The sequence below is a fragment of the Peromyscus maniculatus genome, chromosome 3 (assembly GCF_049852395.1).
Source record: "Peromyscus maniculatus bairdii isolate BWxNUB_F1_BW_parent chromosome 3, HU_Pman_BW_mat_3.1, whole genome shotgun sequence".
Taxonomy (NCBI): Eukaryota; Metazoa; Chordata; class Mammalia; order Rodentia; family Cricetidae; genus Peromyscus; species Peromyscus maniculatus.
Genome location: NC_134854.1, coordinates 117,866,449 through 117,883,211, shown reverse-complemented (window position 1 = coordinate 117,883,211; position 16,763 = coordinate 117,866,449). Strand labels below are relative to the sequence as shown.

Genomic DNA, 16,763 nt, shown 5'->3' with positions numbered 1-16,763 from the left:
ACACACACACACACACACACATACACAATAATTTTAGTACAAACTCTAATCTAGAAGTAGTCTGTAAGCTGCTGAGGTTTTAAGTAGACATTATTTTCACTCTTCCCTGTCAGGTATTCATCTGCTTGGGTTTTGATGTGAGTTTCTATTGAACCATTGTTTTTCCAGAGATCTAAATGATCAAATTGGTTGATCTGAGCAGATGTATGAATAGTCACAGTCATCATACTCCACCTTCATCTTGTATTTGACTTGTTATTTACAGAAACAGTGGGTTTTGCTATTAACTAAATTTATCTTCATTTCTCTGTGGTGTGAAATGGGAGTCTATGCAGGCCTAAGTTTTGGCTCTGTCTGCTTAGCTATGTTTTCTTTTTAATTGAAGTCAGTCATGAATAAAGGAGAAGAAATTACCCATAGAAGTAATTGTTTTTCTTTTCTTAGGATCAGTTAGCTGTGGAGGCCATTACGTTGGAAGGATAGACAGATAGACTGCCTGTTTATAGATTAATAAATGAGTCCTTCACCAAGTTACTAGTTCTATGGGTGTTCTCTATATCAACTTCCCAGCTAATGGTGAAGGAGCACACATATGCACATTCATCAAGGTGACATAAGTCGGAGATGATTGGACAATACTGTTCATGAAGAATGAGCCAATAAATATTCTTAATCTGTACCAGTGTAGCTCAGCTCTCATACAAATAAAATATAGTGTTCTAGTTTAATTTTTCTTGCTGTGATAAAATATCCTGACAAAAAGGAACTTAGAGGAAAGAGTTTTCAGCTTACAATTTTAGGTTATTGCCCATCATTATGGGGAAGTCAAGGCAGGAACTCCAAACAGCTAATGATATCACACCCACAGTTAAGAGCAGAGAGAAATGAATGTAAACATACTGCGTGCTTACTCAGCTCTGTTTCTCCACTCATAAAGTTTAGGACCCACTGCCTAGAGAATGGTGCTGCCCAAAGTGGTCTGGTCTTCCCACACCAATTAACTTAATTAAGACAGTCCCTCACAGACAAGCCAGTTTATCAACCCAATGTAGACAATCACTCATTGAGACTTCAGGTTGTGTCAAATTGACGATTAAAACTGACCATCATATACAAATGCTACTTTGTGCATAATAAGTATACTTCCTCAAGAGCATGTATCTTTTGAGTTTAGAAGACATTTTTGTTAACAAAATATTTTTGTTTTGGTGGGAGAGGCAAGTTTAAGCCACTATATATGTGAGAGTCAGGGGACAATTTCTAGAAATCACTTTTTCCATTCTACCTTGTATGAAGCAGGATCTCTCTTGTTTCTGTCACTGTGTTGTGAACTCCAGGCTAGCTGACCCACAAGGTTCCAGTGAATTCTCCTGTCTCTGCCTCTTCTCTTGCCATAGGAATGTAGGAATTACAGATATTATACCATCACATCTAGCTTTTTACATGAGTTCTGGGGATTGAACTTAGATTCTTGGTTTTTTAATATCTACTGAGTCCTCATTTCTTCAAAGTCCCATTTGTGCTGGTTGGGTTTTGTCAATTTGACAGAAACCTAGACATACCTGGGAAGCGAGAATCTTAATTAAGAAAATACCTCCAAAAGACTGGCCTGTAAACAAGTCTATTGGGTTGTTTTGATGTGGAAGCCACCACCACCACCACTGTGTGTGGTGCCATCGCTGGACTCTGATGGGAACTGTAAGCTGAAATAAACCCTTTCCTCCCCAAGTTGTTCTTGGCCATTATGTTTAATCAGCAATAGAAAGTTAACTAAAATACCACTTTAATGCTCATTTCTTTTTTTTTTTTTTTTTTTTTTTTGGTTTTTCAAGACAGGGTTTCTCCGTGTAGCTTTGTGCCTTTCCTGGAACTCACTTGGTAGCCCAGGCTGGCCTCGAACTCACAAAGATCCGCCTGCCTCTGCCTCCCGAGTGCTGGGATTAAAGGCGTGCGCCACCACTGCCCGGCTAATGCTCATTTCTTAAGTGAGGCTTATGTGCCTTTTTTTTTTTTTTTTTTAAAAAAAGCATTTGACCTATTGGCAAACATTGTGAATGTCTTCTTTGTTGCCTTTTTATGCTTAGATGACACTGTGGCCAAATTATCTGTGGTGGTAGCTCTTACAGGAGCTATTTCAGACACTCCAAAAAGGAACTCAAGCATATGCTAGTCTGAGTGTCCAAGTGTTTTTTTTTGTTTGTTTGTTTTTTGTTTGTTTGTTTGTTTGTTTTGGTTTGGTTTTTTTTTTTTTGGTTTTTCGAGACAGGGTTTCTCTGTGTAACTTTGCGCCTTTCCTGGAACTCACTCTGTAGCCCAGACTGGCCTTGAACTCACAGAGATCCTCCCGGCTCTGCCTCCCAAGTCGTGGCACTAGCTCTGATTCTAGATCCAAAGAATACAGGAAATGTCACTGTAAAAGATACAAAACATGTCTAGGTTGTTCTCCTGAATGTGTTCCTCAGTCCTTTTAACCCAAACCCAAACAACGTATCTATCTTCAGGGAATTTTCCTGCCCTTGAAAATAGTTGACTCAACCACTGAGTCTTTGTTTGCTGGCAAGGAGAAGAAGCTGTAGTCCATGCTGGCCTGGTCAGGGCGTGTGGCTGCTGGCCAGGGGGAAAGCCTTCCTCAGATACCATAAAGGTAACACAAATTAGAGAGAGAATGGGCTCCTATGGAAGAGGCTGAGAGTTTTGTGCCACATAACCACCAACATCCCAGGTCTTGGACCCCTTTCTTGAGAACAGTCTGGTGATCATATTTCCAACCCATTAAGTCTTCAGAAAGTGATTAAATTGGGGTGTTCTCGGTTATAACACAGAGGATTTGCTGAAGCTCTCAGATGGAGTGTCCACGTTATTTGACCAGAAGATCTTTTTGTCCAGGGAATATAACTTTTGCCTAGTAAATTACAGACTGCACTTTGGAAAACTCAGACTTAAGGGAATGTGTACTTTTGGGGAGAGGAAATGTGAGTTTAGAATTTATATGGCACAATATTCACATTGTTTTCTACCTGTGAAAGTAGCATTCATGCTGGAAGGTTGTCTGGGCCTTTGTAGTGCTAGGAGTCCATATTTATTGTGTTTATATGCACCTAAATATAAATAATTAATGAGGGGTAGGTACTAACAGACTAAATCTTAGTTTCTAGTTACGCAGATATGGATTATATAACTTCAGAGCTAAGGGAACAACTATAATACAGTTGTTTTAATGCTCTCCCTGGGGCTAGGATGCAGCCCATCATCTTATCAATACGGCTTTCCAAACAACCACTTACAAAGCATGTTATCATGCTTTGTATCCATTCTGTACTTGTCCTAAAAGTCTGCATTTCATTTTCTCTCTGAAGATAGATTTTTATCTTACAGTTTTCTTGGTCATAATTACAAATTAAACAGTATGAAAGGAATGATTCTCAGTGTCAGAGGGTCTTCTGGGGGGGTTCGCCTGCTAGGTCAGACCACAGCCCAGGTTTTGAAGACCAAGACCTACTTTTCTACCTTTAGCTCTTTCTAAATAGGCACCGCACACCAAAAACTCCAGAAAATTCTTTTACAAATAAAGCATTTTTGGTTGTGGAGAACCAAAGCTCTCTTTCCCCAGAGAAGAGCACACCAATTGGTTTTCTAATGCCAAATGGATGTCCCTGAAAACATATGTGCAGGTAACATTATATCGACTGAATAGGTTATATGTAGGAATATGCATGTATATACGTATGCATCTGTATGTGCAACAACAATTAGTGATAAGAAGAGGCCATGGATGGGAAGGAGAGGAAGGAGGGCCATATAGGAGGGCTCGGAGAAAGGAAAGGGAAGGGAGAAATGTAATTGTTTTATTTTTGAAAATTATTAAAGACATCTTACTTCTTAGTTTTAATTGAGCAACGAAATTTAAAAGCAACATTTAGATACCAATAAATGGGACTTGAGAGTATGTCCTTGACACTTGGTAGAGGGGCCAAAATAGAGTAGGGGCTCCTGCCTACTAATCACAGGAGTCACTAGTGACAGGCAGCTGAAGGGGGTGGGACAAGCACAGGGCTACAGAAGACCGGCTTGCATCAGAACTGATTCCGTTACCTGCAGCTCTGTGAGCTGAAACATGGTTTTTTAAGCTACATTTCCATGTAGTTAGCAGGTTTCTCATGGCACCAAGGAGAATTGGCACTTACATTAATCCTCCATGGAATGTTACTTGCTCTCATGGGGCAATGTCAACCAGGAAAAAAGAATTCCCAAAGAGAATACACAAATGTAGGACTAGTGAGTCCTGTTTTCTAGTTCCCTCCAGCTGTTCTCAGAAGTCAGACTGAGTGGGAGCTTGGCTTTTTATCAAAACACTGTTCCTCAGTGGTGTCCCCACCAGATGCCCTTGCTGTTCTCTTGTTGACAAAGGTTGAAGAAAATGGTTGGTGAATTTAAAATGCCAGAATGTTGCTTGCTATGGAGGGGGATGTAGAGGGCATTTTTTTTCAGGCTGAGATTTTTAGGATGTATTATGAACACACTAAAAGAGTTTCCTTTTTTCCTTAAATTAAAAAAACACAGGGAGATAGTGATGGTGTTTTTCATAAAATACTGGGGATTTTTGTTGTTGTTTTTGTGGGTTTTTTTGGTAGCTATTTGTATATGGATGCGTTCACTCAAAGAAAGTATGGATCAGCCCACAGTGAGAGTCCACATCTCAGTGTTAAGCCAACCTCAGAATGAAAATCTTTGGGGGGGAAATGTGTACTAAATATTTACATGCTTTTTCTTGCCATTACATGTAAGTGTAACATATATTTGCCTGGGGTTTGCATTGGATCAAGTATTATAAATGACCTAGAGAGGCTTTAAAGAATATGTGAGGACACGGGGAGGTGATATGCAAATATGTCATTTCACACAAAGAGCTCCAACATCTGCAGCTCTCCTCTTTCTGCAAGTTGGGGAGGGGGAGTCCTGGAATCTGTCCCTGTGGTATTAAGAGGTGAGTGCACGTTCCAACTTTGAGAAGGAACCTCAGGCTGGCAGAGCAGACCTGACTTGCCACAGTCACTCAGATTTCAGCAAAAGCAAATCCTGTCCCAGTTGAACTGATCTGTCAGTCTATTTGTAAGATTACGACAAAGCCTGAGATTGGATTCCTCACCTGAATACTTCCTTATTGACTGAATCCATTTAGACTCCCCTCTAATTTAGCAGAGTATTTTTATTAAAGCCAAGCATACAAACATCAATTATCTAAGCTGCATCTAATTTCCTTCACCATTTATGTTCCTTCATTGGTTGCCAGTGGATTAGAAGACATGATTAGAATTCTGCAGGAAAATACCAACAAAAATGAGAAACCAGCTTTAGAAAAAACAGATGCTTAGACAAGAGCAACAGTGTTCAGAATTAAATAAGCGTGTTAAAAAAAAAAAGGTCCTTATCTCACCTAATATAAACATGCTTGCTTGAGTTTTATCAAGCTGATGCCTACTGCAGTGGCACTAAATTAGCATGCCAAATTGGAATGGACAGAAATAAAGCAGTAGCTAATTTACTGCGCTTCGTGTATATACTGCATTGTTATGTGTGTTCATGTATCCATGTATGTACATGTACATGTGCAGGGTGCTCACCAGTACATATACTTGTGGAGGTTAAAAGTCAACTTTGGTACCTTCTCTTACCCTCCACCTCATCTGTCTATCTATCTATCTATCTATCTATCTATCTATCTATCTATCTATCTATCTATCATCTATCTATGGTGGTCTCTTACTGAACCTATTGCTTACTGTTTCAGCTAGGCTGGGTGACATTGAGCCCTAGGATCCTGCTGACTGCCTTTCCAGTGTCACATTTACAGGTACATGCTGCCATGCCAAACTCAGATCTCCATACTTACACAACAAGCACTTTACCCACTGAGCCCCACCTCCCGCCCCCTGTTTGCTGTAGCATATTCTAAATGAAGTGTAGTAACAGAGCCATCCCCCAGCCTGCTGTATCATCGTTTAAATACAGCATAGTACAGAGTTGGAATGGGCATACCTATATTATGGTCTTCTTAAATAGCCTGGGTAACTGCAGTTGTTAGTGATGGCCAGAAAATAATGGAACACACAACTTAAAAATCTCAAGAGTGCTGTCAGAGAAATCACAGAGGATTCAAGGGAGAGGGAGTGATGGCAGCCTTGCAGTGGGTTTGAGGGGAGCTGAGTGAAGAAACCGTGTCCACATCGGGAGTTAGTCAACTCACAGGCCAAACCAGCCCCCACTAGTTTTTGTTAAGAAAGTTTAGCCGGGCGGTGGTGGCGCACGCCTTTAATTCCAGCACTCGGGAGGCAAAGGCAGGCGGATCTCTGTGAGTTCAAGGCTAGCCTGGTCTCCAAAGCGAGTTCCAGGAAAGGCGCAAAGCTACACAGAGAAACCCTGTCTTGAAAAACCCCCACAAAAAAAAAGAAAGAAAGAAAGAAAGTTTATTGGAACACAGACAAACTTTTTTGTTTATGTAGTATCCCTGACTGGTTACAATGACTGAGCTGTGTAGTGTAAAAGAACCTGGCTCCTTGAGCCCAGAAAGTTTACTGACTCATCCTTAATAGAAAGTGACTAACTCCAGATGCACATTACTAGCTGCCCCAAGACTGCCAGCTCTTGCAGACATCCCAGCATGTGGCATGTGTGTGGAAACAGTCACACTGGCATGAGCTATGACAACTGTGAACACAACTTTATTTCTCCCCGGGCCTCTGTTTGACCATAAATGGAAATAATACAGCTATATTGTGAGTTTACTATAAATGTATTGTGGGTGCCGGATATGTGTGAGTTCCCTACCTGGTCTCTCTGAGGTCTGTGTAGGATCCTGAAATGCACAGCCTTTTCAACACTCACCTCACAGTGAACCCAAGGTCCTTCATGGTTTGATGCTGTCGGCAGCCTCTCACTTCTCACACCTCAGCTTCTCGGTCAGGTTCTCTTCACTTTCTCAGAGGCACAGTTCCTCCAGGCCCTCGGCCTTTCCCAGGTGTGCCCTCTTCTGGTCCTCTTCTGCTGCTCTTGATCCTCCTGCCTTTTCCGTCTGTAGCCCTCGCTTAGCTCTCTTACCCTCTGGTTCTCATGGTGTCTGTGCGCCTTTGCTCCCTAACCTAGTGGAGTTTGCAGTTTCAGATGCAGATAAAGACCACTTTTGCCTGATTTATTTTCCTGCCAATCTAGATGATTATAGGAGTGCCTGGCTCAGAGTGGACCCTCAAGGTTGTCTATTAAATAGATAGCCTGTTTTCTTTTGATCGGTGGCAACATTAGCATTTAATAAAGAAAGGACTCCTGGTACTGCTAAAAAAAAAAAAAAAAAAAAAAGTGTCAACATACAATTCACATAATCTGACACCTCGTGTTTCTTTACCTGTTTGAGTCTCAGCTTTTTTCATCTGTAAAATAGGTAAGTATTATGTACCTCCCATATTGATAATTGAATTGTCATAATCAATAAAAAAGATATTAAACCTTGCATGTCTCAGGGCCTCATAATTTTGCGAGCACTAAAGAATGCTTGCTAGTCATTAAGCTATAGCCCCAGTGGTTTTCACTCCTCTCGGTTTCCTATTCTATAAATTGGAAATGAAAATTATACCTGCCTTATGTGATACTCATATGTCAGTCATATAAGATGAGTCTTGTTTGTGAAAATTAATATATTCATTCTTCATTATGGACTTTCCAGAAATGTGCATGCTAAAATAAAGTCCCTTGCAGCTCTCCACCATAGTGTGTACACATACATTCTATTATTACCATTCTGCATTTAAGGACATGCTCTGTTGGAGCAATAGCTTTAGGACTTCTGGAACATTCCAAACACGCATGTAGAAGTTCATCTGGTGAGAACCCCTAATGTTCATCAGCTACAGCAAAGGGATTCATTGTTGATTTTTGTTTATTTGGAGTTGAAACGGGCTTAGCAAATAGCAGTGGCTTCAGCTTTTCTGCTTGTGAAGTTCATTCTTTTAATTATGGACTGTTATCTGTGGCCAGCGTGTGTTTTGCAAATCAAACACACGGAGACATTTGAGAGCTTACATTTGGATGGTCCAACCACCTGCACAGCTGCCAGCTGTTGTCCTGAACTCTGCTGCAGGGGCAGCTGTCTGGGACCTGGGGACCTGGGCTCTATCTGGCGCCTTCACTGCCTCCTTAGATGATCTTTACTTTGTGCAACAGTAAATAGCAACTCTGAGGATTCTCACCCAAAACTTGGAAATGCCTCTCTGTTCCCCTACTTCAGAATCTGCTAGGAGCAGCTCTGAACATTTATAGAGACCTACAATGCAGAAGGGGGAGGTTTGTTGTTGTTGTTGTTGTGGTTGTTTTAATTCTTTGTGCAAAAAAACAGACAGTAAAAAGTTAAAAGCTGCTTTTGCTATTATCATGGAGCAGCAGCTTGTGGTTGTAAAATGAATGAATATGTGAAGCACCATTGAAAATGTGACATGCTTTATAAATGCTAAATAATAATAATGATGTCACAGGGCTTTCATTTTTAAACTGTCTTAATTTCATTCTCAGTTTGAGCTAGCAGATTACAGTAGTTAATTATAGAAATTGGCCCAGAGTGAAACCTTAAATCAGATTTCCATTAAAGTGCATGACTGCAGCAAATTACTCTATAGTGGGAAAGAAGCTGAGAGTTGCAAAGTCTGCTAGGAGGGGATCTTTCGGCCCAAGAGGCACCTTTTTCTGCCAGGGCTCCATAGAACACTGTGTCCTGAGCAGACCCATGTCCTAAGTGAAGCAGCCTGCGTATGTCTGCTGCTGCTCTTCCTATAGAAAAGCTTCCCAGTGGAAGCTGCTGTCAAATCTTGCTGTCATTCAGCTCTGAAAATGGAAGGAATAAGCCAGAGAAGCTGCGATTCTGGCCCTGGCCCTGACTCGGCTACGTTGCCCTGCTTGCCTCGGGTCCAGCTGTTTTTCTGTGAGTTGTGTGGGTGCCCTCTCTGCCTCTGTCCTGATTACATCCTCCTACTTAAGATCCTGGGGCTGAACACTGGCTAAACGTGTTGCTTTCCTCAGCTAAAGGTGGTTCTATGAGGAGAACCTATGTTTAATGTGGGACTCCTGCTGAGCACAGTGAGACACTGTTATGTGAGAGGCTCATGGGACTTGACACCCACTGAGACATTCACAGCTTGTGTGACACCCACTCCGGGGCATTCACCCACTAAGTAGAATTGTCACAGGGTCACAGACATCATCTCTTTCTCACCCCCTCCACTGCTGCCTGTTTCCATAAGTTCACCTACGTTCATGTGAACTGTACCGAACAACCACGTAGTTTCAGATGGAGTAAGCACACTGACTCCCCATAACTCTGGTGAGATGCTGACACGTGAGCTTGTCCTTACATTGTAGAGGTCACAGGTACCAGTCTGTGCTTTACTGGAATGCCCAATTCTTCCTCATAAATGCTAGTGAGTGCCTCTACTGTTCTGTCTCAGACCCCATAGAGGTGTTATTGCTCATGAGTGCTTTTTCTTCTATTGTTCTGGCAAGCTCCCCTCCATCCCACAGTTATCTGGAAAGGACTGCTCTACAAAGCATCAGTGCTAACAGCATTTAATAGTTGTCATTAGAAAGCAGGCTTCTGCTTACCAGTTAGCCTGCTGTGAATGGAAATGGGAGGTTTCTTTCTTGGGAGTAGCCCCAGTCCCTAATAGGCTTGAAAATATTGTTTATTTATTTTATGACTAAGCAGTCACCTTTTTATTAAAGTTAAGTCGCTGTGCTCCTGCTACATATTGGAAAAGTTTTCCTATTCATAGTCTGGGTAGTCTGTCCAATAGTATCATTGCCTGCTGGAAAAATCATGTATAAATATCCATTAAGCATGTACACTAAGAGCAACTTGCTTGATAGTGCACAGGCATCATCTCATTGGCCCCCTTCAGCAGTCTTATGGACGAGGGACTATGACTAGCATCCTACAGATGAGGAAACCGTATTCAAGAGAAGTTGTGTAGCTTAACCATGGTTGTAGCCTCGGCAGCCAGCATGGATGAACAGTAGTAGATGTAGCTGTACCACTGCCGTGTGTTGGCTTTGTGACTTTCCATCCCCATCTCCTTCTCCACTACAGATGGCCAACCTCACTGTGCTAACAGGCGGGGTTCCAGGGGGTATCAGAATAGAAAAATGAGAATTCATGTAATGACACATTCTAGAGTTCAGTGCTATAGAAATGTAATATATTCTTTTCTCCTTTGTTGTCTACAGTTAATTTATCATATGGAACCCATAGGATCTAAAATGGCAAGCCACATATAGATACATGCTTTGCAATTAGTATAGCATAGTTTAATTGCCACTGCATTGTCGTAATTTTGATGCCTCAAGCTTGATGAATAACTATTTTCTGTGGGTGTTATCAATTAATCTACGCAATGAATTATCTTCATTATCTCATTCTTTGTGTTAATTATACAGGATTTTTCTTATACCTATTTATCAAGTTAAGACAAGTACAATATTCTTTTTACCCCATGTGTCTCTGAAGGTAGAATCTGTACAAACAGGTGAACATGATAGGTTTAAATTTACATTTCTGAAAAGTTCCTGTTAGCAACTCGGCTCTTTTTATAATGGTGGTATAGAGCTCTCTGTCTCTGTCTCTCTGTCTCTCTGTTTCTCTCTCTCTCTCTCTTGTGTTTTTTTAATCAAAAAGGTTGTTATCTAAGATAGTTAAATTATGTCTGGATTTTGAGAATATGCCTCCAGCATATTAAAAGGCTATTAAGAAGCATGGTTGGAGTCTTTACCTATTAATGCAGACAACGCATACTAAGTTTCAAGTTTAAAACTGTTGTGTGAGGCACAAGAACAAATTTAAGTACACATCATAAAGAACAGAAAAATAAATACATATATTTTTGCTTGTTTGGTTGGTTTTTGTTTTTTGAGACAGGGTTTCTCTGTGTAGCTTTGGAGCCTGTCCTGGAACTTACTCTGTAGATCAGGCTGGCCTCGAACTCACAGAGATCCACCTGCCTCTGCCTCCCGAGTGCTTGGATTAAAGGCATGCACCACCACTGCCCGGCTTAAATACATGAATTTTTTAATGATAATTTTCATTTGAAAAAATAATAAACTAGTTCCAAAAACAGTATTTAAGAAACTTAGAGGGCAGCATATAATAAATGGAGAAATGAACAAAAATTGGATTCATTTTGGGAATCTGTCTCAGTTCATGAGACTGGGTGGTAATGTGGGTTAATAATGTTATATATTGTTATTTATTCATTACTAAAGCTTAATTGTTGTGACATTCCTGCCTGTTTTTAGTATTTCTTGCTCTGCGTAAAAAGTAATAGAAATTAAGAAGCCGTATTTAGCTGTCTCAGCTGTTATTTAACCGGTTGGTTTGAGGATGTTGTCTGCCCAATTCTGATGACACCTTCCTGTTTGAAATTTCAGGTGGAAGCCATCCTTGTCAATATCTTTGGTGGGATCGTCAACTGTGCCATCATTGCCAATGGGATCACCAAAGCCTGCCGGGAGCTGGAACTCAAGGTTCCACTGGTAGTCCGGCTTGAAGGTGGGTCACAGGGGTTTCCAGCACTAGTGTCCCTTCCACAGGGATGTGTCCAGCATGCTCTAGACCCACAAACGTCCTAGAGTGACAGGAAACTGGGTAATGAGAGGCAGCAGACACAGGATGCCCAGACTTCTCTGGGAACCCAGCAGTGAGTGAGCTGCAGTTTCTTAGACACTCACTGTGGGCTTAGTTCGGTCCAGATTTGCTGATTCCACAGCTAAAGCCCTTGTATTACAGACTCCACTGTACACATACCAGCATATGTGCTCTCTTTTCCCCTACATACGATCCTATGGTAGGATCAGTTAATAAAGTAGGCACAGTAAGAAATTAACAATAGCTAGACATAAAATAGAAAGTTGCAAAATTAAAATGAAGTAGGTTTTGACTGGGTGGTAGTGCTGGTGCACACCTGAAATCCCAGCACTCGGGAGGCAGAAGCATGTAAACTTCTGTGAGTTCGAGGCCAGCCTGGTCTACAGAGCAAGTTCCAAGACAGCTGGACTACACAGAGAAACCCTGTCTCAAAAAATCAAAAATAAACAAATAAATAAATAGAAAGATTAAGTGACTTTAGTTTCTTTTCTCTCAAAAGAGTCAAGACAATATTTTCATGACTGAATGACTATAAGAAACTGATGCTGTAGGAGGGGAAACCAAGATCAAGGGAGATGATATACGTATGCGTGCATATTTGTATATAGAGTATCTTTGTAAGCATAGCTTTTAAATCTTTAACAAGACCGGTGGTGGCGTTTTACAGCTCCCTTACCTATCTACCTTAATGTGTGTGTCTGTATTCACTCCTGTAAGATTTTGTCTTAAGAAGGTCTAGCCTCAATGACATGCATTTGGACATAGGAGGAAATGCCTTGGTTTTTGTTTTGTTTTGTTTTTAAAATGGGGTCTCCCTACATGTCCAGGCTAGACTTGAACTTGCTGTGTGACCCAGGCTAATGGAGAATTCATAATCCCCACACTAGGACTGCAGATGCACAGCACCACACCCAGCGGAGGTGTTGAGTCCTCTCCATGTAGCTGTGAGTTTCTTCCTTGGTACTGCACTAAGTCTCAGCCAGTTTCCTTACTGAAGGTGCTCTGGTCTGAAACAGGAAGGTGGCTCAAGGAAGTTCTCAGACCCTGCTAGCCTCGGGCTAAGTTGATTTCACCCATGCACGTGGTGTAACCTCGTGCTCTAATAATTATTTCAGTTATGCATACATTCCAAAGGTTAACACATTTCAAAATACAATACCCCAAAATCCATGTTTGTTACTATGAACACCAGCTCCTATGAGGACAACTTTTGAAGTACTGGGACGCTACCAGGTTCACAGTTGCAGATACAAATTTTCAAGAGTTTGAATTTCCCATTTAAAATACAAATTTTATCAACTACAAAATAATTTGTTGTCCTTTACATGACAAATCCACTTCACTCGTATTTGAGAAAATATCTCGAAATAACCAAGCCAGATTAGCATAGTGTGCTGATTGGTCTTTGAAGGAATTACGGTGTTTCATGGGAGTGTGAACCACTCAGGCCCATGCTTGTGTGCAGAGTGCATCTCCTTAGAGACCGCCACCATAGTTAATCAAGTAGCTTAGCCCAATGCTCAGGTGCAGAAGTGTTTCCTGTAAATGTCCTGTTTGATTGAGTAGGGTATCAAAAAGTGCTCAAGGGCCAAGGCTTAATAAAGTTAATATTATTTTTACCACCTGTCACTTGAAACATGGTTTTTATGGTGAGTGTGTAGTGGGATATCAGTGACCACTAGTTCAGTGTGGCCTTTGCCTTCCTATCATGCTCATGAATCTGCAGCTTCACCCACCATCACATGACTGTCCTGGTAACCTCATCCTCACCCAAGTCAATCAATCTTACTGTCATTTGTGACTACCACTATGTGACAGTCAGTTTAGCATAGAGAACCTTCCCATCTCTGAGAAGCATTTTAACAGGAAAACTCCAGAAAGCCATCCACATTGCCATTGCATTCTGGTTGTAAAATTGAGCAGCCCCAGTGAGTGGATTTCTTCAGTACCACCTTAGGGAAAGCCCAGGTTTCCCAGGCTCTGCTGGCTTCTAGAGACGAAGTCTGCCAGTAGTTGGACAGCACTGCATGCCCCACCCCAATGGAGAGTCCAGAAGAGCCGTAGCCTACTGTCTGTCTCTTCTCTCTCCCCTCTCTCTTTCTGCCGCACAGCTTTTTCCTCACCTGAAACTGCCTGCTTTGTGACCCAAGAGCAGGACAGCATGGACTTGATAGAAACCATGATTGCAGGGAGAAAGTAGGGTGGCAGAAACTCCAGGAAGCAAAGTTCAGTGCAGACACTAGAACATTCCATGGAATTAACTCATTGTAGAAGTACAGAGACAGCATAATTGATTTCTATAAAACTAACAAAAGCCAGTGATTGGTGACACGACAATGCAGAAAGCTGGCCAAGGAGTTAATGGGGTCCTCAGCATTGGTTATAATTCTGATTAAAATGTTGATGTCAAACTGTTTTTAGATTCAAAGTGACCCTTGCCCCTCATGTTGTAAAAGCCAACTCATGAGCTTGTTTGTGTTCATGGGAGAGGGAGGAGATCTCTCCAAGCAAATCATATTAGTATCTGACACTTGGAAATAGAAGTATTCTTGCAGTGGACTTGCTTTCTCCCAGCTATCCTTGTTGAGACCATAAGTATGATTATGTAAATAATTATTATTTACATGTTGCCAGAAAAGAAATTGCTTCTTTTTAAATTTTCTTTGAAAATTGAAAGCAGGCTGCAGTAATAACTCAGCTAGTATACACCCCAAACCCGAGTTTGATTCTCCGGACCCACACTTAGAATCTCAGCCCTGAGAAAGTGAAGGCAGGAGAATCCTGACCAGTCTACTCAGCCAACTTCATGGGTTCCAGGCCCATGAAGAAACCCTGTCTCAAACAATAAGGCCAACAGGACCTGTGGAACAACAACAGCCAAGGTTTTCCTCTGGTCTCAACCTTCACACACACACACACACACACACACACACACACACACACACACACACACACACACGTACCCCCAGACACCTGCACCTGCACACACATGAGCATACATGTGCATACACAAATTGAAACTAGCCCTTATTTTCACACTGTGTTTGTTATTCCAGAAGTATTCAGGGATCCATGGTACCTGAGGCATGTATATATAGAAATATGCACCACAACACACCCAAGATTATCTCCCTAAACAGTCTCTGATGTTTGTGTAAACGTCTGTTTGAGATAAGAGAGAAAAGCTTTGAAATTCCTAAGCTTGTTAGACAATCAGATTTGCATCTTTTAAGTAAGTATTCTTCTAAAGTCTGTGCCTGTGTTTTTTTAATTAGTTAATTAGTTTCTAAGAAGTGCCATGCACAGGTCGTAGAGCTTTAAACATCAAGGAGGATGAGTAGAAATGTAAAAGGTTAACATGAGAAATGAAATAGAAAAATGATAGGACAAGGCAATACAGTAAACATTACTAAGGGTTTGCCCTTGGAGAACCTGTTCCTGTCTTTCTCTCAGTTTCTTGGGGGCTGCAGACAGCCCTGGGTCACCAAAAGTTCGGAAGCACTAATGGTATCATAATGTCTGTGTCCTGGAAACTAAAAGTGATGCCTCAAGACAAGCTCCGAGCAAACCCTGTCTCCCCAGACTGACAAGGCCAGGGCCGTCCCTGGGGACTTTAGCCACTATCCTTACTATACTCTGGTTTCTCTTCTGTCACAAGCACCTTTCACCAAGAGGGAAGAAGCTGGTGAATTCAGTGTTTCTGGAGTCCTAGTAAGTTTTTTCTACTTCCACTGTACAAATTGGCATCTTATATGATCAGTGTTCTTGGAGAGATGTAGGCTTTCACACCAACACAACAGAACCCAGAGCATGTGCAATCTCAGAGACTAACAGCCCAACACCAAGACAAGACCCTCCCCAAACTGAGTGGTTAGCACACAGTAAACACAGGGACATAAGGAGTTGTGCTCTGACTGTGATCCGAGCTCTGACCATTGATAACAAAATGCAGAATTTGGAGAAGATACAAGTCAGAAAGCCCCCTAAACTGGCTGGTTTTGTGTATCAACTTGACACAAGCTAGAGTCATCAGAGGAAGGAGCCTCAGTTGAGGAAATGCCTCCATGAGATCCAGCTGTAAAGCATTTTCTCAATTAGTGATCAGTGGTGGAGGGCCCAGCCCATGGTGAGTGGTGCCATCTCTGGGCTGATGGTTCTGGGTTCTGTAAGAAAGCAGGCTGAGCAAGCCAAGGGAAGTAAGCCATTAAGTAGCACTCTCCATGGTCTCTACATCAGCTCCTTCCTCCAGAATCCTGCCCTTTTGAGTTCCTGTCCTGGCTTCCTTCAGTGGTGAACAGCCATATGGAAATGTAGGCTGAATAAACCCTTTCATCCCCAACTTGTAAAAGGAGTTTTCCTGTCCTGACCAGCCACTCCTCGTCCTGGCAGCTGCTTCTCTTACACAGAGACTTAATATTAGTTATAAATACTCAGTTGATAGCTCAGGCTTGTTACTAGCTAACTCTTATATTTAAATTAACCCATATTTCTAGTTATGCTTTACCATGTGGCTCATGGCTTGTTAGCTAATTTTCTACACATCCTGCTTGCTCCATGGCTGGCTGGCCTCTCTCTTGATTCCACCCTCCTTCTTCCCATCATTCTCAGTTTGGCTTGCCTGCCTGCCTGACTGCCTGCCTAGCTACTGGCTTGTCAGCTCTTTATTAACCAATGAGCATAATCCACAGCACCAACTTGCTTTATGATCATGATGTTTCATCTCAGCAATAGAAACCCTAACTAAGACAACCCTATAATAAAACTAAAGCAAACTAGACCAGTGCTATGTCAGCTAAGGAAACACAGATTCCTGTAAAGCATCTATCTCTTGAACTGGGTGCTTGTGTCTCAACCACTTTCATCATTATGCTCCTCATTTGATTTTTAATTTGACTTTTAATCTAATACATAAAAACACAATAACTATACACACCTGTGGGATTCAATGGGATATTTAAAACATGTATACATTGTATAATGTTTAAATTAAGTGAAGCTACATACACCTCAGCTATATCATTCTTTATGGTGAAAACAGATTTCATTCTGGCTTTATGAAAAGTATAACATTACTATCCATAGTCACTTT

The 16,763-nt window shown here is 41.5% G+C and overlaps 1 protein-coding gene across 1 annotated transcript in view; it reads left to right on the top strand.

Moving 5' to 3' along the window:
• The window catches only part of Suclg2 (succinate-CoA ligase GDP-forming subunit beta), a 294,010-nt gene that overhangs the window by 259,952 nt on the left and 17,295 nt on the right, over nt 1-16,763 (top strand). The window contains exon 10 of the mRNA XM_076567432.1: nt 11,458-11,578. Within this exon, the coding sequence (XP_076423547.1) occupies nt 11,458-11,578 (121 nt within the window). The remainder of the gene's footprint in view (nt 1-11,457; nt 11,579-16,763) is intronic.